Raw genomic sequence first — 25,954 nt, 5'->3', positions numbered from 1 at the left:
GCTCAAAGAACGTAGAAAGAATATACAAGCAGAATTCAACATGCAGACTGATGATTCAAAATGTGTAAACCCAAACATCGAGAATAACCTAACTTTTATATTTCATCCTACCATAAAAAGCAACATTATCCAGTGGAAACATTAATTGAACAAACCAATGACAAGTACAAGACATATGCAGCTTGGCAGAAGGGTGGTGATAAACTGATGGATCACATGAAATAACTGACATACTTAAACTGTTCTTTGGTGGAGGCTTGTTTTTCTTTTCTTTATTATGAGGAAATTATTATTATTCAAAACTACTTATTAACTAAGAGTAAAGTAATTTGTCTTCCAGTATGGAGGTGGAACTCGGAACAAACACAAAAGAACAAACAAAAAAAATGCTACAGGTGTATGAACAGGCTTTTGCTAAATATTTTACAAGCTTTGGCTTGTAGACCAAACACAGTGGCTGCATCTCTTTCTGCCCTGACTGATGTAAACTAAAGAAAACTCGGGGTGGAGACATTAACAAAAGAGCTCTGTTACACAAAGCCTATTCATATAGATTTGTTTAGAGCTCCACTTGGGCAACAAATGAGCAGGTCAGTGACTTAAGTGTTTCCAAATGGTACCAACAAAATGAAGCCTATTACACAGTCAAAATGCACTGGATGTCTGAGACCCCTGTTCAGCTCAACCAGTCACCATTCATGTGCTGAAAAGCCCAAACTTTACATTTCTACATGAAAGAAACTGTCTTCAATCACATAAACTTCTATAGCAACACAGCCAGAGTGTGGAGCCACAGTGTTTCACCACTGCAGGTATTAAGTACAATACCAGGGCTTAAAGGACAGTTAGACTGTTAAAGCCTGTTTGAATCACTGCAAATTTGATTCAGGGAGATCACATGAATAATACTGACAGCCTGCCAACTTTTGCAATGTTCGTGTCAGAGTGTGTAGCCGCCGGCACAGGCTCGACATCTATGGACGGATTACTATAATTGTATAATCTGTATTCAGAAACTGTAATATACCTCAGGAGGAAGAAAAGAGGGGAGGAGGAGGGATTGGAAAGGTGAAAGCATGTAAAGAGAAAAACAGGCGGAGAGAGAAAAGAGAGAGACAGAGAGGAGGTAAAAAGGAACAACACACAAAGGAGTGAGAAAGAAAGAAAACAGTGAAAAGGAAAGGACGGTGATAATGTTTCCACCATTTGGGAGGGAGAGCCTGGCATAGGTAAAGCAGGGCGAGGGAGAGAGTGGGAGAGGAGATGAATGGAGGTGAAGGAAGGAGCGTAGGTGTAAAAGGGGATGGAGAAGCTGCATTCCTGACCACACAGTTACAGAAGGAGACGAGAGAGAAGTTAATCTGAAATCCAGATGCCTTGAGGACCAACGGAGGGTCAAACCAATCCACACACACTCCATCCCCTCTCTCTTTCACAGACCCCCGGACCTCGTCAGCTTTACAAGTCAGCAAACATCCACAGGACCAAAACATCAACTGGATACTTTTTATGCCTGTTTTTCTTGTAAAACCCTGACTTTCCAGCCTGCAGTGAAAACTAAAGGACTTGTTTTTGAGGTCTATTTTGTACTTCCACTGTTTATTTTCCCCCCTTCTGCAGGAATTTCCAGGTGAGTCTCTTGTGGTTTTTACAATGAGAACTTGTTAAATGGTCCCAGATGTAACTTTAAAGTGACTTTAACAGAGGCTGTTGTTTGCATTAAGTTTGTTAGTTTAAGTAAATTGTTTTCTGTAGAGAACTACGGTTTGAATATGGAGATTGTCATTTAAAAATTCTCTTCACATGTTGATGCAACAGCCTAAAAGTTTGCATGAGCTGAGTGTCAGGGTTTTGGGCTTACCTGACAGAAGTGTAAATTATGTCTGGTAACAAATTTTATTCATTTAAAACTGTCAGTTCAATAACTTATAGTTGTCTAATATGTGTCAAAAGGCTGCAGAGTGACAGTTTAAGAGCCATATTTTTCTTTCAACATTAAAGAAAACCATCTGACTTTGAAATCTGATTTCATACTCAATGTCATGTTGCGACAGATGTGGTCACGTCGCTCTAATTCATCTGCTAATTGATTTTTCTGCGCAGAGCTATTAGGAAAACTGAAACAGAGCTCATGTCAAACAGGTTTTGTGCTCTTCTGACACCACCCACTAAAAAATAAAAAAAAAATATATATTTTTTAAATTACCATGTGATTGTGTTCAAAGAGCATCTGAAATTACAAATATTTATACACTACATACTGTGTGCAAGCTCTGGCAAAAACAGCCTGTTGCTTGGGAGGTTTGTTTACTATACCTGGGTCCTTTTGGCAAAAATGCATTTCAATCATATTGCTACCAGTGAGCACTTCAGGCAAACAGACGCTGAATATAAATACGCTCAGCAATTTAATAGCCACACACAGCTTTGTCGTAATGACTAAAGAGGACCAGCTTTCAGTGATATTGAGCAGGAGGCATAAGAAAGTTTGCAAGACTTTGCTTAAAGCATTTTAAGTTTGTCTGAAAGACACCTGAGCCTATTTCAATACTTGGAAGGGAAATCTGAAAAGAATCTGCCCATGAGAATAGTTAAAGTGATCAATTAACATCCAGTCAAAGGATTTTGTTTTTTATTCCATATATTCTGTGTAAGTGCAACACTTTCCTCTGTGACACACACACAAAACAAAAAAACAAAAAAAACAATTTCCATATTTTCAGCCCACATGACCGACACATTTTATAACACCTATAAATTAGAAAGATTTCTAAAGCCAAGGTGGATTCAATTTACCCTCAAGTCTCTAAAAATGATGAAAAAGTTATGTCACTATGTAATAAATTTAAATAAATTACCATAAACCAAATGTGAATAGCTTAATAAAATGTCAAAATATATGTTTGTCAATCTGTTTAACATGCTAAATAATCTTTGTCGACCGGGTTGGTATTTGATAGTCACACATGATGAATGAAGTTTAAAGAGATTTCTGAATGAGGATATATGGGCAGCACATGATATTACAGACTTGCATGGAAAACATGTGGGAATCATAATGTAGTCCTTTCTTGACATGTGTTATCTTGAATAGAGCGGCTGTGTCTTGGCTGGCAGGCAGCGTCATGCTTTTGACATTAAGCTGTACTTACTCAGATATTCTTAAAGGAATACACCATGTTTAACTTTGGCTTTTAATCAGTTTTAAATGATTGACTTTAGACACCAAACTTTGCATCTCAATCAAGAGTCGTTTGGCTGCATGCAAAGGTCCGAGGCATGGACCCTCACAGACTTGTGCAAATGACTAAACTTACCTCACGTGGAGCCTTGGAAAACATTAATTGGCCTTTGGGTTTTATTGCTGAAGTTTTGGATATTTATAACCAAAGGTTAGCATAACATATTTACCGGCATCATTGTGCTATGGGCCATCCCATTTTGAACCCAGAACTCAGTCAGTTCTCCTGAAAACTACTTGCTTTGCACGTATGACTGTGAGTTATTTCATTTAGAGCGTTTGGCTGTGTCTATGGATTTTCATGAATGACTGGAGTTAAACAAAGTGCTGCTGAGTTTATCAGAAATGATAAATAACGTTAACACACTATGGCAATTTAGCTCCATTGTAGGCCTCTGGGCTCTACGTTTATTTGTTTTTCATTTCTGTGACCATTGAATTGAGATAACACTGTAAGGCCGGGAACACACTGGATGTGTAGCGTCTGCATGGAAGCTCTGGAACATCTTGGTTTGCATTTCGGCACCCGTGCTGATTGGTTGGAGCAGTCACACTGCCTGCATGAGACGTGTCTCATGCCTCGCGGCTGCGTCGCATCATCTTGAGATTTGGTGTCTCACCTATTTTTCACACATGATGTGTGTACTTCCCAGCAAAAATAGACAGAGAAAAGACCTGTTGATAGTCATACTGACATCATACCAGAAACAATACATGAAACCTGTCACTAAAGTTTCAATATCTGAATATGTCACAGACTTGGAAAAAAAAAAAAAAGTGACGATTTTAGCAGCTGTATGTGGAGACACTGGCATTTTACAGATATTTTCTGTCAAAAAATAAATCAGATATTTATTTATAATAAAAATAAATCCAACATTGGAGTAGCCTGCAAATTCTATGTAGACAGATAGAGCTGGCAGTAGCAGCGACACAGCAGACACGCAGCTGGTGTGAACACAAACACATATGCAAGCCACAGCAGGTCAGCAACGCAGCCACAACGCAGCCACAACGCAGCGCAGGCAGTGTGTTCCCAGCAAGAGATACTTATGAGAATTGACACTCATAGCCTTCTTCTCAAATAAAACTTCCACATCAGCTTTACTGATTTGAACATAATTGATTTTTTACCAAATAATAAATATAAAACTTAAAACTTTTTATGTTCTTTACTACAGTAAGTAATGCTTCATTCATTGTATTATTTTTTCTTTAATTTATTGTTTGTGACAGCATGACTTTGGCTGTTTGCATAGTATTGTGGGTATTATAAGATGGAAAGAAGGCAAAACCATATAGAAAGAAACAAAGGCATGATGAATGTATTTTGGCAGGACTGAGACGAAACCACTATGTGCCAGTGAACATATGATTTCCATAAGCAGGACGTCGGACAGTGTAGGGCTCTGGCTCTTTTGGTGGAAGTACAGCACTTTATCTCTGTCAGGTAAGAGTCTGGCAGGGGCACTAAGTCATTTCATAGTACAAGAAAATCCTCTTCTCATCTTCTCATCTCTCCTCATCTGTTTTCACTTCTTTTTTCTTTTTGCTATCCCCTCTTCTTATCATCCTTTCCTTTCCTTTCCTTTCCTTTCCTTTCCTTTCCTTTCCTGGCATTGCCTCCTCTCTCCTCTGTTTTTATCTTCTCCCCTCCTTTCTATCCTCTCTCTGTCTCTGCTGTGCAAACGCAGGAGAGCTGGTAAAGCCATCAGAGAGAGACTGCAGGAGTGGGGAACTAGCTTTCACCTGTGATCATAATAGCCCTTGACACCGGAGGCTGAGATTGAACTGACACCTTTATAGCTCTGTAAAATCAATGTAGAAGCTGCTGCCGCAACAGGTGTAGGTCTTACCTGAGTCGTATTCTGGGGTGGGGTCACTAAACGCCCGTGTGTAACACCTAATAAACTGTACCCAGTGTCCTTTCAACATATATTTACAATATAGAATGGACACTTTAACTAACATGGACAATCTGGTGTATTCAGTGTGAGCTGTAGGTGTGGTATATCCTGTGACCAATGTCAGATGCTGGCTTTTTAAAAATGTTAAGCACAAGTTTTTATTATCTTACCCACAAGGTGGAAAAGTCATTAGAGACCTGAGGGCACAGGTTCAAGCTCTTGTGCTGCAGAGAAGAGTCTCTCCTGCTGGAATATACTTGACCACAGCAAAGAATTTCAAACAGCTCCAGAGCTTCTGTTTTATAGTTGACCCTGACCTTTGACCTCCCTGTGGACAGGAGAGGATTTCTTTCAATAATTACTGTAGTGTTAGTTAATGCACATTCTTGACTGTGTAGCCTAAATGGGTTTTTATCTAAATAAACTTAACCTAAAGCTGCTATAATAAACATTTTTGTATTAACAAGGTGTGTAGTGACCCACCCACAGGTAATAACCACCCCACTCTGTGCTACTTTAAGCCAATTGTTTTGGTTTTATCGTCGCTGCTTTGGTTCAGTCTCAGAGTTTCATAGCAGCAGCATAGGCAGCTATTCTCAGCAAAACTCTACAATCCTCCCCCCTGCTCCACACCAACAGCAGAATATGCTGGCTGATGTGCGGACTGGTAAAATGGTGCCTCCATGTTAGATGCTTCGGTCAGTGAATGTATGTTGTTGAAAACTTGTGTGGGCACCTGAACACGGCACACTGTCTGCAGATGGTGTAGCTGCTGTGTTTGTGACTGAACAGCGCCATGCTGGACAGGTGACAGGTCCGTTTACAGTGACCGTGTGCTCTGAAAGACGTTACAGCACGAACAAGGGACAAAGAGGTTAGCTGCTAGCTAACATTTAGCTAGCAGCTAACCAGTCCAATATTTTCTCCTGACAAAAAAAACAGAGCTACAAAGCCAGAGATACAATTGTCAGGTGGACAGAAAGAGGGCTCAAGAATAACGCTAATATTGCTCCTTTTCTGTTCAGCATTTAACACAAACAACTTTTAGCTAACAAACTCACTCTGTCAACTTCAAAGTTAATTTCACTGTTGTGTCTACAGCTTGTTTCCACTGCACCCAAGTGGCCAAATCAGTTAATGCAGGTTTAGGTCCCACAATTTTTTTTTTAAATTTAAAGATTTCAACTGCTTCTTAAAGCAATCTGCTGATAAAGAGAACGCGAGGGAGTGGACCTTGAGTTTATTTATAGCCATGCTAGTGGAAATGTCTGCTGGTCAGTCAGTTCCCCGCTTTCGTCCAGGTTGAAAAATCTCATGATAGACTGCCATGATTTTTGTACATTCATTTCTCATTCATGGATAACTCTGATTACTCTGGTGAGTCCTTAACTTTTCATGGTCAAAATATTAATTCGTGTATTACTGTAGCTTATGCCTAAATACCTGCAAAACTAATGACATTCTCATCATCCTCAGCTATACTTTGTGTTTAGCGCTGGTTAGCAAATGTTAGCATTCTGGCATGCTAAGCCAGGATGTTGAACATGGTAGACATCACACCTGCTAAACATTAGTGTGTTTTGTATTTAGCTCAGAGCACCGCTGCAGCCTCACAGAGCTGCTAGTGTGGCTGTACCAGACAATAATGTGAAACAGAGGAGGGTGGGATTCAGTCACCGTCACACTCATCACAGTGGTGAAAGTGTGATATTGAAAAGTTGGTGGGTGGCTTCAACCATGTGGACCTTAGCACTAAAGAGACAGGATTTTCTTGACATCGAGAGTGTGATTCTCACCAGCTGTCACTTGTTACAATTTGAAGATAATCTTTCTGCAGGAAACTATCATTTGATCTCAACTGTCACCACTGAAACCGTCAGTGAGCCTGACCTGACGTCTATGTAGGTTAATGTGTTTGTCAGATCAGGAAGTCCATACTTTGTGTGTGTGTGTGTGTGTGTGTCAGAGAGAGAGACAGAGAGAGATAGAGAGACCACAATTATCACACTGTTATTGAAATAATGATCACACATCATGATTTAGGTCACTGAGGGGCACTTTCCTCCTGTCTTCCTGTCACACACATGACACACACATATGCACGCACAGCTGTTAGGTGAATTATCCTCCCTCTCAGGGGAAAACACAGGGGCAGAAATGGAAAGCAGAAACCCCAAACTGGCCTCTGATGACTTCAAATATGTGTTGTTCGGTTCTACCTGTGAATGCGTCTCTTATTTTTCTTCCACTTAGTTCTCTCTTTTTGGTCAGATCGGTATATGTGTGTGTGTGAAGGTGTGTTTCAGTGAGCGTGGCTGAATGTAATTGGTATGTACTAATACCCTTAAAGGAGCATGTTAACATTTAAACCAACATAATGACTGCCAAACCACCTGGCACTGTAACAAACCACAACTGCCGGTGTTAAATGGTTATTTTCCACTCAACTCTCTATTGTACTGAACTGTATTGAAATCTTTTCAATTCCAGTATTCGCTTGATCTAACATAGTTTGACTTTGAGACATTAATCCACAACACCAACAGATGATGTGTCTATTGTTAGTCTACAAATATACATATATTCCTAGTTTTTTAGCATGATTATGTTGGATTAAAGAGGATTTACACTCCACTGAGTTCTCCAAGGAAAGGTGTAGTGAAGACAGTCAGGATATAAACGAGTGCTCAAACCTTGCCGATGTGTTTTATCAACCTTGAGGGCAAATAGTTTGGTATTAAATCAGCTGCTACAGTTGTCAGCTTACTCAGTTGGGATTTTTCTCACAGCTCTAATTTTCTCTCTCAGGCTATAAACTGCTGTCATGTGACTTTTCTTTATTTTTCTTAATTTGTTAATCTAATGAGGGTGTACCAGCTTGGACTTGTGTAAAATGTTTATTAATACGGTGCACTTTGCAAGTCATTATGGTAATTTTCTCTGTTATGATGTCTAGTCAAAGTGACTTAGTTGTGGCCTTTCCAATAACTCATTAGGTGTCAGAAGTCAAACCATGAAAAATGGGTGAATAGATGTGTGTGGGTGCATAAGGATAAAGGTGGCTTATTTTTAGAAGTAAAAGTAAACAGCTGTCTAAAGATGTTACTCACAGAATAACTGTAACAGAGGAAAATTAACATCAAACAACTTGCTTCAGTTTGAATAGTCACCCAAACAACCAACCAACACAGACCACAAGTAACACTTTTAGAATTACATTTTATTAGCATCCGTTTGTTCACAATAGAAAACTACCTTAAAAACAAGGATACAGCTTTTCAATAGTTTCATATTAAGAAGGGATCAAATGACTACACGTAATGTGAAAGGGATTTTTCTTGTAGTGATGAATGTGTTAAGAATTCAGTTCTATGTCAATCTTTCGCCTCTTTTTGCTCACTGTTTTCTGTTTTTCCCACAAGTTTTCTGCTTTGACTCAGTGTTACCACTCTCACCAGTGGTGTTCTCAGCTATAGCAGGTAATTGTTTAATAAAACTGCTCAGGTATACTACCTGCCTGGCACCAAACAGCAGACAGACAAACTTAGCCATTAGCTAGTGAATAAAGTGGAGCATTCAGCAGCTCAACAGCCAAATATGTCCCCCAGGAGTTGTTGGAGACCAGAACATATGAATTTAAATGTTGTGTCATAGCTGCTGGATGTAAGCAAATGTTTCCTAACATGTTTGCCATATAAACTTTAAAAGATAATATGTATGTGTTGTGTTCACAGCTTGATTGTGCTGCCTCCAAGTGGCCAAAAAAATTAAGTTCATGCAGGTGTATAATTTTTTTGTCACAAGAATTAGTGGTCAGTTGTTGAACGTGAAAATTGATGTATTCATTTATTAATGCAGTATTATATTATATATGTTATATAAAATATAATTCTGCACATTGCACCATCCATCTACTGATGCTTTCAATTACTTATCCTGTTCACAGCTGCAGGGACTGGTATAGTATGCAGTGAGGGTACAGCTTGCTCAAGTCACCATAGGGGTCACTTCTTATCTGTAGTAAACATTAATCAACAGCAATATTGATCCTCTACAACAGCGCTAGATAAATCTTTATTCAGTTCATATTGTTTAGCTTGTTTTGATATCCATCTGTGCATCTAAGTCACTTCATCCCTTCCTCCAGGTGTATTAATGGCGTGAGCGGTCACACAGCCATCCAGTCATGGCGCTGTGGTGGTGCGCCAAGATCCTCTGCAGGTTGGCTGCAGCGTGGTTTCCCCTGCTCTTCTTATCACTGCTGTGGCAAACGGTAAACCTTCTTTGCAGAAGCTCTCAACTTTTTACAGAAGCCAGTGATTGGTTGCTTAAATCATCAAAGCTTGACTGATAAAACTCACTTACAATGTGACAGTCAATCTTAGCAGAGTTTTGCTGACTGTGAAGACAACGTGAAAATGTTGTTGTGTTGATGGAGTCGAATCATTAGGACACCACCCAGTTTCCAGTCAAAGGCCATAGCCATAATGAAGATTGCTGAAGTTATGTGGCTGACATAGAGAGAAAAACACAACATAATGATTGATATATGAATAAAGTATATGTTTTTTCTTTCCTCCAATCTGAGACAATCTTGAATTTAAGATAAGTATTGGCTCTCAGATGCATAAATCAACTTTAAAAATGATGGAATTTGGCACAGGAGGGCACGATTTCAATACACCTGGTCTATTTCATAATAGCCTCAAGTCTATTTATTTCACTTGGTATTGATTTCTTTCCAAACTGTCAGTTACTACACAGGTCTGAACTTATCTGTTTGCCTCTCATTCTTTTATCTTATCTTTTCTGAATTTCTCTTTCACATTTTTCTCTCATTCTGTCGGCTGTGTCCTCCTTCACACCTTCTCTCCGCCCTTGTAGATCTCCCCTGTCTATGCCGCCCCATCTTGCCCACGGACTTGTAGCTGTCCAGGCGTTAAAGAGGTCCACTGTACGTTCAGACACCTCACCACAATACCGAAAACCTTTCCTAAAGACACAGAGAGGCTCAACCTGGGGTAAGACTCAATTACAATGCACAAACATACATCCACACAGAAGCACAGAGACACTGCTGTCAATGCCAGCCCAAGGGGAAGAAAACTAAACACACTACAGGAAATAGTGTGGAATGCGGTGTAGTTAATTTGTCAGAGAAATGTTTTCTTTAACTAACATATTACCCACACTGTCTCAAATAACTCACACACCAAAACACTGAGGCAAGCGGTTTTTGGTTAGTCAGATAGCCTCTTGACTGCTCTTTCAAAACACTGTTTAATAACACGGATCTGGTCGAGCAATTACACTCTTGCCTCAAGAGGTGGGATAATGAAAACATATTGCTGCTTGCCATCGGTGTATTATGTCAACCTGCCTTAAGAACGAAAGAAACCTGTTTCATACCAAAGAGAACAGTCTCATCAGCGAGATAATCTATACGTAGCCTATTGTGCATTTAATTTGAGTCAACCTGCTTTAAACCCACAGGATAAGGCCTTAGCACCAGCATGTAGCACGTGGTACTGAACTGACTCCAGTGGGAATAAATCTCCTAATCACTTCCATGTGGGTCTTTGTATTGTGGATGGAGCTTTCACTGCCCTCCAGCACAGCAGGGAAATAGCCCAGCCTCTGTTTTGTGTATAAGAAACTACTTGGCAAGCAGAGTCCAGAGTTACACTGTTGTTCACACCAGGTTTCCCATTTGCATGTGAGACTCTATTGTGGGAACAGCTATCGCTGCGTTTCAGGTGCATTATATTTGTGCTTAGTGTAGCTGCTCAGCTCTTTACAACTGGTTATAATGCTTTGATGTGATGAAGCATTTCATTAAGTAAATGGTCACAAAAGCTATGCTTTAGTTCAGTCCACAGGAGATAAACTGTCTCCATATGTTTGTCGTACTGTGGGAACAGATATCAGTCCAAATAATACCTTTAACCAAAATAAAATGCATATGATGGATTATACAACCAGCATTACACTGCAGGGATCACAGAAAGTGTGATATTCATATTAAATTACACCACCCACTTAAGGTCAAATTGAATTAAGTAATGGATACCTACAACAAGAGCTTTCTGACCTTTGTTTCATGGCTCTGACTTGAATCATTATGAAGACATATTGCATGGTGGGAAAGCCTCAAAACAATACAGCAAACATAAACAGATGTAAGGAATATAATATATGACAGTGATTGCATGAAAAAGCAAACAAAATGACTGTATGGTTTTCACATGGCAGCAACATTAAGTGAGAGATAAACTGGAGGAAGCCAGAGACATGGAATCAGCTTAAACCTAACCTCTGACTCCATATCTAAAGAGTATGGAGGATGGTGTCTTTTCTTAGCCTCATCAGTGCAAGGACTGAATGAATGAATAAACACTGTGTTTGTCTGCTCTAAAGAAAACCATTAATGTTAGCATGTCCAGCTAATTAGCATACTATCTACAGTCTGTTCTGTTTTTTATTAAATTTGGGAATTTTTCCAGCAACCCCAGCCAAACTTGTTACCAAAACAAAAAAACAAAAAAAACCCAAAAAACATCATATTAGCCAAACTCGGTGGTGAAAATATGACCCGTAAGGCATAAATCTAACCACTGTCTTGTATGTGCAAGTACGTAAGCTTAGCAACCAAACTGTATTAGATTTCCTCATACTAACAAGCTCAACAGAACAGTACAAGAACATTATTGTTTCTTTGTTTTCTTTATCACAAACTGCTGACGATACAGAAGATCCTGGGATTACATCTCGTGGATATCAAGTTCATATTTGACTCACTTTTACAGAATTCTCATTCTGGCCAATATTTCCACCATTGTCAGGTGAAAATATTTAAAACCAGTTGATTATAGCGTTTTGAACTAAATTAAGAGGCTAATGTTAGCTTATTTAACTGACAAAAGCTACCTGTGATAGTTGTTATTTCAGTTGGCAAATGTCAATTAGAAATTAGAGGATAGCTTTTCTACCTCTATCAGAAATGAGGACCAATGTTTCAACCCCCCACCCCACCCCCCACCCCCGCCGAGGCTTAGCAAACAGTCATTTGCAAAAAACGAACACACTGATGTTGCAGTCTGTTTTAGTTTCTTCAGAAGTAGAGCAGACATTTGGAGAGTAACCAAACCTTTAGGGAGCTAACTTTCTAAACATGAGACCACCCGGCTAACTGGGGAGCAGTCCAGGGGGATTTATCTCTAATGCAAAGCTCTTGGTATATGTTCACACCAGGCATGTTTGGAACATCGTATTTACACTCTGGGGCCTGTTTTCCTTTAGTTTGGGTTTAGAGCAGTGATATTTGAATTCAAAAGGAAACTGCTCTAATAAATGCAAGTTCCTGTCCACTTTCAAAGGAACTGTTGTGTCGATTAATCAGTGACACAGAGGATGGTATGGACCACCTACGTGGAACAATCCCAGAAACACAAGGATTTATTGTTGTGATGAGTGTTGACATATAGCCAACTTAGAAAGCTTGGCATAGTGACAGTGAAGCTTCAGTAGGATTTTAATGATTTCTGCATGTGCTCAAATGTGGTACAATAATGATGAATTATGAAAAGGAGCACAGAAACATCTATCTGAATAAAGCTGAAATCAAATAGCTTGGCTTGCGTTCCAAGATCCCTAATCACAACAGATTACAAGATACCAAGACTGTCTAATTAGGGGTGCATTTCTGATTACAAGTTTGGTTCAAGTGTAATTGGGCAGTCCTGAACCTTACAATCTACACAGAAAAGTTCAGTTGTAACTTGAGGCCTCAGGGCCCCACAATGAACGAAACCAAGTGATTGTGGCATTGCGTAACCTCATCTGAAACCTCTTCCCAACCCAACAAAGAGTCAACAAAGAGCTGATTGACTGAATGATTAGTTAACAGAAAACTGATCATCAACTATTTTGATAAGCAGTTAATCACCTGTCACTTTTTTTTTTTTTTTTTTTTTTTTTTTTGCTTTTTCATGCCTTTATTGGATAGGGCAGTCAAGAGAGACAGGAAATGGGGAGGCAGAGAGAGGGGGAATGACACGCAGGAGAGGGCCGTCTGCAGTGAGGACTATAGCCTCAACACATGGGGCGGGTGCTCTACCAACTGAGCTAAACACCGCCCCCACCTATCACTTTTGAAGCAGAAATGCCAAATATTTGATTTACCTTTGCTTTACCTTGTCTTTCAGATTAATGGATTATGTAAATAATAGTTATTTACAGCCCTAACTTCCATTTTTGTAACTTTCCAAAAGATTCAAATTGACAAACATGATTATTAGTTTCACTTATTTCAAGCAAACCGATCCCTTTAGTTGGCAAGTCTACTCTGTCACATTGTCCAGTGTTAGTATGGACCATTATCCATGCATGGGCATAAAAAATTCTATATAATAGCCAATTTATTCATATTACCCTGAAAATTATTGTTGTCAGGGGAGTGAAAGTCCTGGATTTAGATGCTAAACTAAATACAAATCAAAAGTGTCTTAATGAGTTCACTGTAGCTTCAATCTGCCTTGAAATTTACGCGAGTGCCTTGAACCCCTGCACATGGGTGGAATGCAGCAGCTTTCGTTATGGTATAAGAGCAAAGCATGAACACTGCCAGGGTTCACAGTTGAGTTCCCACTGGGGAAACCTACACTAAAAATATATGGATTCATGGCACCAAAAGACACACTGGATGAAAGTGACCACTAAATGATATATTGTGAGCTGGCTGTTTTATTGATGGCAGTGAAAAAACGCAAACTCCAGTATATCCCATATGTGTTCAATTGGGTAGGGATAACTACACCCTGGGAATGTTGCGTGTCTTAAAGTTCGGGAACTCACTACAGGACTGTAGACTCTGTTACAATACTCTGCTGATTCCTGCTGTTGGAAGGCCTGACTGACTGTCATCTGTAAAGCACCGTCAGTCCCAGCCAACAGACCATGTCCTCTGTTGTAGACTCTTTTCCTTTGATGAATAATGTGTTTGGCTCCAGCATCTACTGTTCTATACTGTACTTGGCAATCAGATTGACTCTTTAAGGCATGTCTGTTGAAACCTGAAAACTCCAAGAGAGGTTTTCCACTAACTGTTTGTATTTCGACTGCAGTCATAATTGTGCTGTTAAAATTACCAGTGCCCATTCACACGGACCCCTGCTGCTTTTAAGTGTTATGTTGATGCAGTTTGCAAGAGTGTAAAACTAATATAATAAAAAACCCTGTCTGTACTACATTTTTAAACATATGCCTACTGTACACTGGTGCCATATAAGAAGGCTGTGTTTTCTATGCCCTGCATGTGGTGAACTTTTAAGAATGAAGAAATCATTGGGGGCTCTTAGATTGACTGAGGTCTGTCAGTCATCACATTTTACTTCTTTATATTCATCATTCCTTCCAGCTATCTTTTCCCCTTCATTTGAAAGGTCATGATGACCCTATGTTACTCTTTCAACCTTGTAACTGGTCCTGTTTATTTTCTCTTTTCTAACAGTTACAACAGCCTGACGGAGGTGGAGGGGTCAGAATTCAGGTCACTACGGCAACTGGAAATGCTCATGTTGCATGGCAATGACATTAACACAGTCCACTTTGGGGCGTTTTACAGCCTAAGATCACTACAGGTACTGTTTCAATGTGTGAAATTGTGCATGTCCAAGTATCTTAACCACAGTACCAATGTTTAACTAATCTAAATGTGTCCTCTAAAACTTTACTAGCTTGCATGGGTAAAGGTGGAGAAAAAACATGGGAGCCGTTTCATATATTACCTCTGTTTCTTTTTCCCAAATATGACATTATTTTCTTCTTTGGAGATACACACAACAAAGTGGAAATGATATGTGTAAAAGCATATACAGAAGAAGTGAGTCACAATGGGACTGGCTAACAGCTGAAGAACACCCCGTGTATGTGCAAATCCAAGCCAAATCCAGTCTCCCCTTCCTAAACCACGTTTAAGCCAGTAATTAGTTGCACTTTGATTGCTTGACTAAAAATACATTGAGTCTTATTGGATCCAGATGGGTCCAATCAGACCTAAATTTGCATTTTAAACAGACCAAAGATCAATGCCAATATATCAGAATTGAAAACGAGGCACTGGAACATCCAAGACTCTGTTTGGGTTGGGTTGCGTCCTTGAATTTTTGGAGGAACAGTAGTCTCCAAAGAACCCTAATCTCAAAAAATTAGGATGGGATGCTTTTTTCCTTTGATATTTTTGTTTAAGATAATTGTATATGAAGGTTGTGGTTTTCAGTTTTAATCCTTCTCCTAATTTAATAATTGCTCAAAACAGATATTCAATAAATGTGAGTATAACACAAATTCTTTTGTTTCCAGATCTTGAAGCTGAGTTACAACAAGCTAACATCAGTGAACCCTGGTCTGTTTGAGGGTCTTGTTGGTTTGATCCGTCTCCATCTGGACCATAACCTTATAGACTTTATAGAGCCGTACTCCTTCTCTGGCCTGACCTCCCTAAAACTCCTGCAGCTGGAGGGGAACCTCCTCAAAGAGATCCACCCTCATACCTTCATAACAGTGTCAGTACTAGGAAGTTTTTGGACCTCTGGACTCAAGTAAGAAACAAAACAATATGTGTGAAAATTTGTCTTATTTATGGAAAATTAAAATAACCTTTTTTAAAATAATTAAGGTAATTGAATTCGGTTGCCTTTGATTTAGACAAATGTAGGTCTGGTAGAGACCCCAAATTGCCTGATGAAACTGTTTCACTGCAATTCTGCACACTACATGCAAGAATAGGCCCCATTCCCCTGTCATCCTGCAGACCAATAAATTAAGAAGATCATATAATGTTTTTGTCTCAGACACTTACACCTGTCAGACAATCTATTGGAGCAGCTCCCTGCCGCAGCACTGAAGACTGCTCCCAGGCTCGAGCTTCTCTCTCTTCATGGTAATCCCTGGACCTGTGACTGTCAACTTCACTGGTTGGTTGAATGGAGTTCAAATCATGAGGGTAAGGACACATGAAGGAATTCTCTAAAATTATTTTCTCACATTAGAACTTTATGAGATTTGATACTCCTTACTGTGAGGAAGTAAGGATAGTAATAGTAAATTAATGACTATGTGAAGATTCATATGAGGGGAGCCACAGAACGGTTGGTTAATCAGAAGCTCCTTAAAGACGAATAACAGCTGCCTAATGTGGCTGGGTATTAAGTTAGTTGATCATTCCCTGTGGGTTTGTGACTATAAACAACCCCTTTGACATAACACGTAAAAAAAATACTAGAAATTATTGTATAGAGCAACTGTGTCTTGTTTTTTGGTCACTTGGCATCAGCAGAAACAATCCTTGCCTTTTCAGCATACCAATATACAGGCGTATAGCGATCTTGGTAGGTAATAGGTACTTATTAACACATCCAGGAGTTATGGAGCCATATTATCATTCATTTGGAGTCTTGTTTCTGTCTACCTGGTGAATGTGAATTCAATATCCATGCTCTATTTGCTCTGTGTTTGGTATTCCAGTGCAAATATCTGGCTCTTTAACCGCTAAATGCTCCACTATGTTCACCAGCCAGTCACTAACTGTGCCATTTAGTGTTGGGCAAGTAGTGTACACCAGGCTTTTAGACTCTTGTCACTGAAAACAGTGGCCTGCTGCAGGTGAAAACAATGGTATGACATTAGTGATAGTGAACCAAAAAAGTTAAGCTGTGGCCAGACAGCTTAAGCTGACAACTAAAGCTGTTGAGTGACCTATATGTTGTATGCATTGTTTTACCATTTAACATTTAAACATATATCATTTACATTGTTATTACAAAAGATGCATTACATACATTATAGCAACTTGAAGGAACATTACCTGTCACAATAAAGTGGAGATGGAGCACAAGACACTGGACAACATGAACGCTCCTGCCAAAAAAAATTCATGTCAAACCATTAAATCCTCAAAATGAACATTGCTGTAAATTAATCATCTAGGGGCAAGACATAGTAACTTTAGAACTGGCTGTAATAGCTCTCTATATTTTGAATATATGCACATAAATGTAAAATAGTGTATCTCTGGGTGTGAGACAAGTGTTTTTGATCTGAAGGGGAACATAGCACCAGCAGAAAATGTTGCATGTCTGCCATCCAGCTTCTGCACAGCATATAAAGGACTCAGCTACTCTCATAAAATTGATTGCATTTGCTCCATATGCAATCTGCAATGTTGATTAAATTGTTTACTTTTACCTTACATTTCTTTTCCATCCAGTACTTTTTATGACACATGTGCTTTCATTCATTACTTGGTGACATTTTCACGAATCATCTTTTAAGTCCCATATGGTAGCTGTTTGTATCAGTGCACAAGTTATCATTATGTTTATGGCCTGCTTTGTTTCAAAATTGAGGTATGTGCCTGCCAGAAACTGTATTAGATGCAGGATCCTTGACTGAAACTATTAAATGTTCAATTGATGATTCATGTTTTATCCCCCCCCCCCCCGCTTTCCTATCTGCTATCTGAATTAATTTCTTTCCCTTACTCTTTTTTTACTTACCTTTCCCTCACTGCCCTTACCGTCTTACCCTTTCTCCTCTATCATATGCCTCTCCAATTTTTTCTCCTCCTGCCTTTTTATCTCTCCCTGTCTTCTCTCCCTCTCTTAATCCCAGGTGTTATTAAGTGCAAGAAGGAACGTGGCTCAAGTGAGACTTGCCCCCAGTGCTCCTCTCCTCAACCCCTGAATGGTACTCTCCTGTTAGGTTTAACTCTGGACAAGCTGACCTGTGAACGACCAGCTCTTCGCTCCCCTCTCAAACAATGGGACAATCCTGTGTGGGCTGAATCTGAAGCAGAGCCTGACCTTCCGTACACCCGGGATTTTGAAAAACCTTTGGGCCACCTGACCTTTGTTCTCTCCGACAGCCATGGAAACCATGCTCATGTAGCATGTGATGTGCGCCACCCAGGAGACAGTTCACCTATGACTTGGACTGTAAATTCACATTCACCTGGGGAGTTATCTGTCAATGTATCGCTGGTGACTGTCCTTGAGTGTGAGATTGATCGGGAGACATTGCAAAATCTATGGCAACTGGTTGCATATTACTATGAAAGCCCTGCTGTCTTAGAGAGGGGTCAGCAGAGAGGAAATGCAAGCAGAGTGACCTATCAATATACCCAAGCTGTAAATGAAAATTCCCCATATTTTACAGAATTAAAAGGGCATTTAGTAGCAGATCCCTCATGGCTACTTCAGCCCAGAGTCACTTTGAGGCTCAACAGACAGCAGACAACAACTAAGAAACTGGTGATGGATTTCACCACTTTAATTACCAAACGCATCAACAGTCACAGGGGGCAGGAAGATGACTTTGCTTTTTCCTGGGCACTGATTCGCAGAAGGACAGCCGGGCGGATTCAGACGGCTCTTGAGGGTTCAAAGGTTCGCTTGGAGTGCAGTGTCGACACTTCAAATCCGGAAGTGAAAGTGGAATGGATGCTTCCAGATTTGTCCATTGTGGAAGATGCAAATGATAAAACAGAAATTTCTGAAAGAGGAGAGCTTGTGATTTTAAATGCCACACTGTCTGATTCAGGCCTCTACCACTGTATGGTCAGAACCAAAGCTGGTGTGGATTTGATGCCGTTAAGACTCACCATTAAAGAACTCTCACTTAGCCCCACTGCTTTAAATGGTCAGAAAATTGTAGTTGAAAAAGGACACTCTTTAGCTCTTCCTTGTGATGTGACCTCAGTTCAGCCAAGTCAAATTGTGTGGTACCTGCCCAGAAATCAATTTCTACTCCCGACACAACAGACAAGACGAGCAGAAGTGATGGAAAATGGGACCTTGGTAGTAAGGAAGTTGTCACAAGAAGATGCAGGGGAATACAGCTGCTTAGTCTCAAATCTGTACGGAGTTGACATGCTATCACACATGGTGGAAGTCACAGGAGAAAAGGCCCCTGATAAGTCTAAAGTACAGACAGAAAGAGAGAAGCAGCTCTTACCAGCTGGTGTGGAGGAAGGAGAGGGTTCAGGGGGAGATTACCAGGAAATTACACGTCCATTTGCTACGCAGGTTCCTAAGAGGGTAGGAACACAGCAAAGGAATCCCAATGGATTTTCCAAAAGGATAAGAATTAAAGACTCAAAAAGAAAACCCAATAAATCTGTTAAGGAATTAGATCCAAATCGTTGGGCAGAGATATTGGCTAAAGCTAATGCTAAACCAAGTGTTGCTCTGCCCACAGAGCAATCACTTGAGGAGCCCAGTACTATAACTACCCAAACAGGTGTACCTAAACCTACTACAACAACTCCCACTACAATTGCTACTTTTACTAACAACCTACCCCATACTACCACCCCTCCTGATATTACAATAGAACTGACAAATGTTGTCATGAACACAGGAGTAATGTCAGAGGCCCATTCAAAAAAAGACAAAAAAGAAAATGTTGGTAAAGACTATGAAATATCAGAGAGTGTGCCACAAGTTTTACAACCAGAGCTTCCAAGAATTATGGAACCATCCCTAGACCATGTTGTTGGGATTACAGAAAAACCTAAATCTATCACAGCCTCTCCTGCTATTGTAACCCCTCAGACAGTTGATCAGTCGAAATATAAGCATGGAGAGGGGAGAAGGAACTACAACCTTGTTCCTGGTCGGTCAAACAGGAGAAGGCCCCCTTATAGACGTAGAAAGCCCCCATTAAGAAGAGTCCATCCGCACCTAAACCCCTTCCACCATCCATTAAACAAGCCCCAAACAACTGTTCCCCCAACAACCACCACACCAACAACAACCACAACCACAACTACTACTACTACAACTACTACAACTACTACAACAACAACACCTGTTCCAACCACTGTGGAAAACCATGAAAATTTAAATGGTGGGTATCAGACAGAGGAAGATGAAGTTGAATATTATGAAGAATATAATTACAATGATAGTGACAGTTTGGATACTAAGGAAGATTTAAACAGTGAAACTCTTCATACCACTCTTGATTCTGAGAAAAGCCTTTCCACATTTCCATCAGTTACACAAAAGGTTTCAGATGTAGTTAGCTCTCCAGGTAGATATAATTTACCCAATCCAAAGACAGTTGTCACTGCAAAGACAGTTAGTACCCCTCGTCCAACTGAAAGGACTGTTGATGAAAAGGAGAAATACACTGTCAACCTAGAGAAATCTGAAAAACCGACATTTGAGATCAGAACACAAACTGAAGAAAAAGGCAGACACAATAAGAATATTGCACAAGAGAGTGAGAGTGAGGTAATAACAGCAACAGAACCGCAAGAAAAACACAAAACAGACAAAGAAGGGAGTGAGAGCATCAAAGAAAAATCTGAAAAAGAGTGGGTTACACAGACCTACAATACAGGGGATAGAATCCAGTTAACGACACAAAATAGACTTATCACTCGACCTTCACTAGAGCAAAATACGCCAACCCAAGCAAGAACTTCATCTTCCAAGGTCATCACTTCACATTCAACCAGAGGGAGAGCAAATGAAGAAATCACACAGGGTGAAGGTAAAGAGGTAACCAAGCCAAGAGTAAAGCCAGAGATTCACAGTTTTCCAATAATGGAGCCAATTCACCCCTGGCTCCACCAGAACAACCAGGGAAAAGGGCCAACTTCCACTTCCAGGGTGACACACACAAATCAGGATAGAAATACAGGAGGACAGGGCAACGTGAATCCAGGCAGACATTCCCAGCCTCCGAGAGTTTCCCCAACCTCTCGCTGGCCTTCACACCACCATCATCATCATCATTACTACCCCCTCTATCCTTCCTGGCCAAGTCAAAGGTCATTTCCTCATTCAAAGCAAGGTAATTTGTAATTATTTCCTTATTAAATGCTATTTTAAAATAAGGATATAATTGATGATTGATAGAAAGTGTAAAAGATAAATAATTAAGAACAACACTATTATATTGACCTGACTTGCTAATATATTTTAAAAAAGCCAAGAGCTTGGTGTTTAAATATGTCACTAACCCTGTTTCACATGCATGGATATGTATTTGATCAAATGTTTACTCACTGTGCCTAGGTCCTGGGTCACACCCTGTATCCACCCATCGACCCTGGCCTCTCCCTCACCCCTGGGCTCAAGGCACAGTAGTCACCAACAGACCAGAAATCACAGCTGAAACAGTCAAACCCACACCTACATCTTCTGGAACAACAGGAAACCTCTCTAATTCACACTTGTCACATCATAATCATCAAAATCATCACATGGGTGGCAGGACCCAAACCAGAGATCAACTCTTTCTATCTAGGCTGAGGAACAGATACAGACAGGTACAATAAGTGTTTTCCAAGAACTCAATTTTTAAAGGGTAACTTTATAAATCAACAATCCACCTATTGAAGAGGCTGAATAAGGAACAATAAATGATCACAAGGTGTAGTAGTGGGTGGTGTCAGTCATGGCTAGTCAGTTCAGCTCTTCACCTCCATCCTCTCCAAAGAAGTAATACCATGTTGCCAAAGTGAAGAAAGAGCTGATGCCCTCTTTAAATTCAAATTTGCATTTATGCAGGTATTTGTCCAGAAAATAAATTATCTGTCCATACCCAGCAACAAACGTCAGGCAAAGTTAGATACAAGATGATGAAGAAATCAAAAGCTAAGATTACTGTGGTTGTTGCTCAAACTCAGGGGTGGAGACCAAAACCATAATTATTAGACTTATATTTATCAGGTGGCCAGAAAAATGGTATCCGCGACAATGCCCCTGATATGGTAGAAGGGTATTGTCTGCTAGCACATAAGCCAGAGGAACTCAGTGAGCTTTGTTACTGCAGTTGCTAATCTATGTGACAAAAGGTGCTTGTTCAACTCCTACTGAGTATCACTCACTCTCTCTGTGTTCATATACTGTATGTGTGTTTAAAAGTGCTGTGGCCTTTACAAGAAATGTTGTATTAACAACACCACTGATGATGCATCAACTCTCAGAGGTGGGATTAAATGCCAGATAAAAGGAAAAAAAACTACAGTCACTGATCATTTTGATGTTGACTTCTCTAGGCACAGCTTGATCGCATCGCTCAGCTAGGGAGGATGGTGACACTGAAACCTCGCGCAAGCCACAACAATCCTCCATCCCCCATCACACCTAAACCCAACATCCCATTCCTGCATAGACCCTACACCCCCAAACCACCAGCAGCCATTGATTCTTACACTTACAACCTGCAACCTCCAAACCTTGCTAAACCTTCATTTTCAACCCCTCGCCCTTACCACCCCACCACCCCTGGGGTTCTGCATGGAGTTCAGTGGCCTGTTGGAGGTAATTGCACAGATATGGGCTATGTATTCATAGTGAACTGTATATTTCAATCAGTAATATGATATTATTTCATGTTTGAATTTCCCCAATTTTGTAGCAGGACGAATCAGCTCTCGGCGGCCCACAGCTGCCCCACCTTTCCCATGGGTGTTGGGAGCTGGAAGTGGTGGGATGAAGCCACGCATCACCACAGTTACCACAGCTAGTGTGTCGGTGCTTGCAGAGAGTGATGTCTTCCTGCACTGCAAAGCAACAGGGAAACCTGAACCTACAATTGCATGGACCAAAGTCTCCACAGGTAAGAGACAAAGAAATGACTGATAATAATTAATATAATATTAAATTAATATAAAATAATTTCATTGGCACCTGAGTCAGATCTGTCAGTTATTATGTCTTTTTTGATATTCAATTATGGATGCCAAAGGCAGAAAGGTGTGCATCTTCCTTCTCTGTTTCCTTTTTAGGTGCTACCATCTCAGCCAACACCAAGCATGGTTCTCGTTTTGAAGTTTTCAAGAATGGAACTTTTGTTATTAAAAACATCCAGCTTCAGGATCGAGGCCAGTATCTCTGCACGGCCCATAACCAGTTTGGATCCGATCGCATAGTCACCACCTTAGCTGTCCAGACTGAGGCACCCAAGATCCAACCACCAAAGTCCCTAGAGATAGCAGTTTACCTAGGGAAAAGTTTGACTTTTGACTGCCTTGCCTCTGGAAAACCACCAGCCCAAATTTCCTGGATTCTTCCTGACAGGACGTTTGTTCGTGAAGTTGGGATTGTACACACACCCCTCTCTCCAGTGTCTCTTCTTCAAAATGGAACCCTGCTAATTACTTTTGCTAATTTCTCCAACAAAGGGGACTATAAATGTATAGCAAGTAATGCAGCAGGTGCTGATACAATTACTTATCATCTCCATGTGGCAGCTCTACCTCCAAGCATCAGAGAAGGAGCAGTGGATACTGTGATCATTCAGCCAGGTATGGTATAGAAATTTGAATTCATACAAACAAAAAGCGACAGTTTTAACAATAAAAAGTTTTCCTCATGATATGGATGGTAAAAAAGTAACAAGTATCTAGACTAATAAAATGTCATCTAACCAGGCAGGAGTGTGTATATCCATTGCTCTGTGAAAGGCGAACCAATGCCTGCTCTGAAATGGATGCTCCCTTCAGGCGTCCATGTCAAGCCATCACAGTTCCTGGGACGCAGGCTGTTTGTCTTCCCGAATGGGACACTGCTTGTGAAGAATATTTTGCCATCTGATGGTGGGAGGTATGTATTAATTTTAGTCAATTTTTAATATAATTCCATCTTTTGGTATGTGCTTGTCAAATGTAGGTTGAATAACAATGTGACTTTGGTGATCCCCTGACTTTTCCTCAAGGTTTCTAGTGTTCTCTTACAATAAATTCAAGTAACTTAGAGCACTGTAGACTTCGTAACATATTTTCCAAAACACTTATCCATTGTCAGCAGTAAAGTTACAGAAATCAGTGATGAAAAGTGACAGTGGAAATTACTTTAATTTCAACCTTGAGGGAGTTCTGATAGCATCAGAATTCTGTGGTCTCCTCCTAGAGCTCCTGGCAGGATATGGCTGAAATTTTATCCTACCAATAAAAGAACAACAGAGCCACACTACAAAGAATCCCTGCTACAGGATCATTTGTCCATTTACTGTGCTTTCCAAGCTCAGAGAAACTGAGAAACACCAATAAAAACTGCAAAGCGCAAAGAAAAACTATGAAATGCAAACCAAAAATAAGAAAAACTAACTAAAAGACAGGTAGCACAGTCATGCTACACATTCAATCACATTTCTTTGCATTTAATATCATAGCTTTTTGACATATTTTGGAATGACAGTGATTTCGGGTTGCAGTTTTTGTTGGATGATGGCTTGCAATCCCACACTTATCATCCATCTGACAAGCACTGTTTCTGCTGAAGCAATACGACACTTTAATCTTACTCAGTTTTAATTTGGATGTACCAACTGTAATTTTCCAGCTTTTAACTTTGAATTTGGACAATAAAAATGCGATACAAAAAATACTTTATTCATGTTCCAAACAAAATTTAAAATTAAACTCAAAGTAATCAGGCTGTTTAAAATGCTTTTCTTTGTCTGAGCTCTTTAGCTGTAACTTTACCACCAGGTTGCAATCAATCTTTTCAAAGGTACGAGTGTTTGGCCACTAACACTGTGGGAATCGCCAAAAGAACTGTGCAGCTAGAGGTGAGGGTAGATTCTCCCTCCCTCTCCCGCCAATCTCCTCCAGCTCCTCTTCCCGTTCCTCCAACTCCTCACCATGCTGTGCCATCCCGCCAACACTCTGTCTCTGCTATGTATGGCTCTGCTGTGTACCTCCACTGCCCAGAGTCTACCGGATCCACAAGAGGTACCATCTGGCAGCTACCCTCAAAGACCATAATGGAGCATCGATATAGGTAACTGAAATTCACGCACCAGTACAACACTGGAAAAATTACAATTGCATTCAAAAGTTGAAGTTGCCATTTAACTTGACTGACTGCTTTAATCTCAACCTCATTTTCTTGCCAATCTGGCTGCAGCCCGGAGAGACCAATTAAAGTTTTCCGTAATGGGACTCTGAGGATTCTTCAGCTAACAGAGCTAGATGGTGGAAATTATCTGTGTGTCTTTCAGCGGCCCAATGGGGAGGACATGGAGCTCTTCCAGGTATGAACAGGACAGATAATGACTTCAGGCGGGTTAATTTTACTGGCAGCTCTTTTCCATTAATCTACATTTAAATTTTGGCGGAGAAAACTTTTTTTTCATTAGGAATCCCTGCTTTGTTAATATTGTTAAGAAGTCTAACATGTATTTACACACTCATTCCATCAGGAGTCAGAAGGGCCTTGATGCAGTTAGAAAAGCACTTTTATTTTGCAATCTTATTACCCTTGTGTCACTCAGTGATCAATACGTGTATGATGTCTGTCTCTGTATTTTCCACATTTTCACTTAAACTTTCTTTCACATGAAACGTTCTTTATTTATTTGTTTTATCAGGTGGAGGTGTTAATGACTGCTCCAAGAATTGAACATGTACGAACTGTGCAGACCAGGGTCACCTTTGGAGAAAATTTCCAGGTAACTATAGGGAGCTAGCTCAAAGTTAAAGTATCATAGGCAGGTTTTCTTGTATATTCTCTCTCTCTATATATATATTTTATGATTTTATGCTTACAAACACATTTCTTCTTATGACAAGACATAAGTATCTGTCCCTTTTTGATCTAGTTTTCAGGTGAATTGTACAGACTGTGCCATTAAAAGGTGCTATATTTACATATTTCATTTTAATATGTCAGTTCTTGTTAACAAGCCCATTGTTAACTGCCATCACCAGCTGTGGTACAGTGGCATTACAGTCTGCTCATGGGATGAGAGACCTGCCTGCAGGCATGGAAACATTAGGCGGGATGAACGG

The 25,954-nt window shown here is 40.1% G+C and overlaps 1 protein-coding gene across 1 annotated transcript in view; it reads left to right on the top strand.

The window, feature by feature from the left end:
* Window positions 1–1,047: 1,047 nt before the first annotated feature.
* LOC139605874 (matrix-remodeling-associated protein 5) overlaps window positions 1,048–25,954 on the top strand; it is a 28,893-nt gene continuing 3,986 nt past the window's right edge. The window contains exons 1-15 of the mRNA XM_071457734.1: window positions 1,048–1,630; window positions 9,296–9,421; window positions 10,033–10,169; window positions 14,657–14,786; window positions 15,508–15,746; window positions 15,999–16,150; window positions 17,818–21,006; window positions 21,231–21,484; window positions 22,217–22,481; window positions 22,579–22,779; window positions 22,949–23,467; window positions 23,594–23,765; window positions 24,675–24,944; window positions 25,071–25,197; window positions 25,534–25,614. Of these exons, the coding sequence (XP_071313835.1) occupies window positions 9,335–9,421; window positions 10,033–10,169; window positions 14,657–14,786; window positions 15,508–15,746; window positions 15,999–16,150; window positions 17,818–21,006; window positions 21,231–21,484; window positions 22,217–22,481; window positions 22,579–22,779; window positions 22,949–23,467; window positions 23,594–23,765; window positions 24,675–24,944; window positions 25,071–25,197; window positions 25,534–25,614 (5,823 nt within the window). The 5' untranslated portion in view covers window positions 1,048–1,630; window positions 9,296–9,334. The remainder of the gene's footprint in view (window positions 1,631–9,295; window positions 9,422–10,032; window positions 10,170–14,656; window positions 14,787–15,507; window positions 15,747–15,998; window positions 16,151–17,817; window positions 21,007–21,230; window positions 21,485–22,216; window positions 22,482–22,578; window positions 22,780–22,948; window positions 23,468–23,593; window positions 23,766–24,674; window positions 24,945–25,070; window positions 25,198–25,533; window positions 25,615–25,954) is intronic.

Source organism: Trachinotus anak, unplaced genomic scaffold, assembly GCF_046630095.1.
Source record: "Trachinotus anak isolate AG129_WGS33_773 ecotype Australia unplaced genomic scaffold, CSIRO_AGI_Tana_v1 ptg000021l, whole genome shotgun sequence".
Lineage (NCBI taxonomy): Eukaryota > Metazoa > Chordata > Actinopteri > Carangiformes > Carangidae > Trachinotus > Trachinotus anak.
This window is presented reverse-complemented; position numbering and strand designations above follow the sequence as displayed.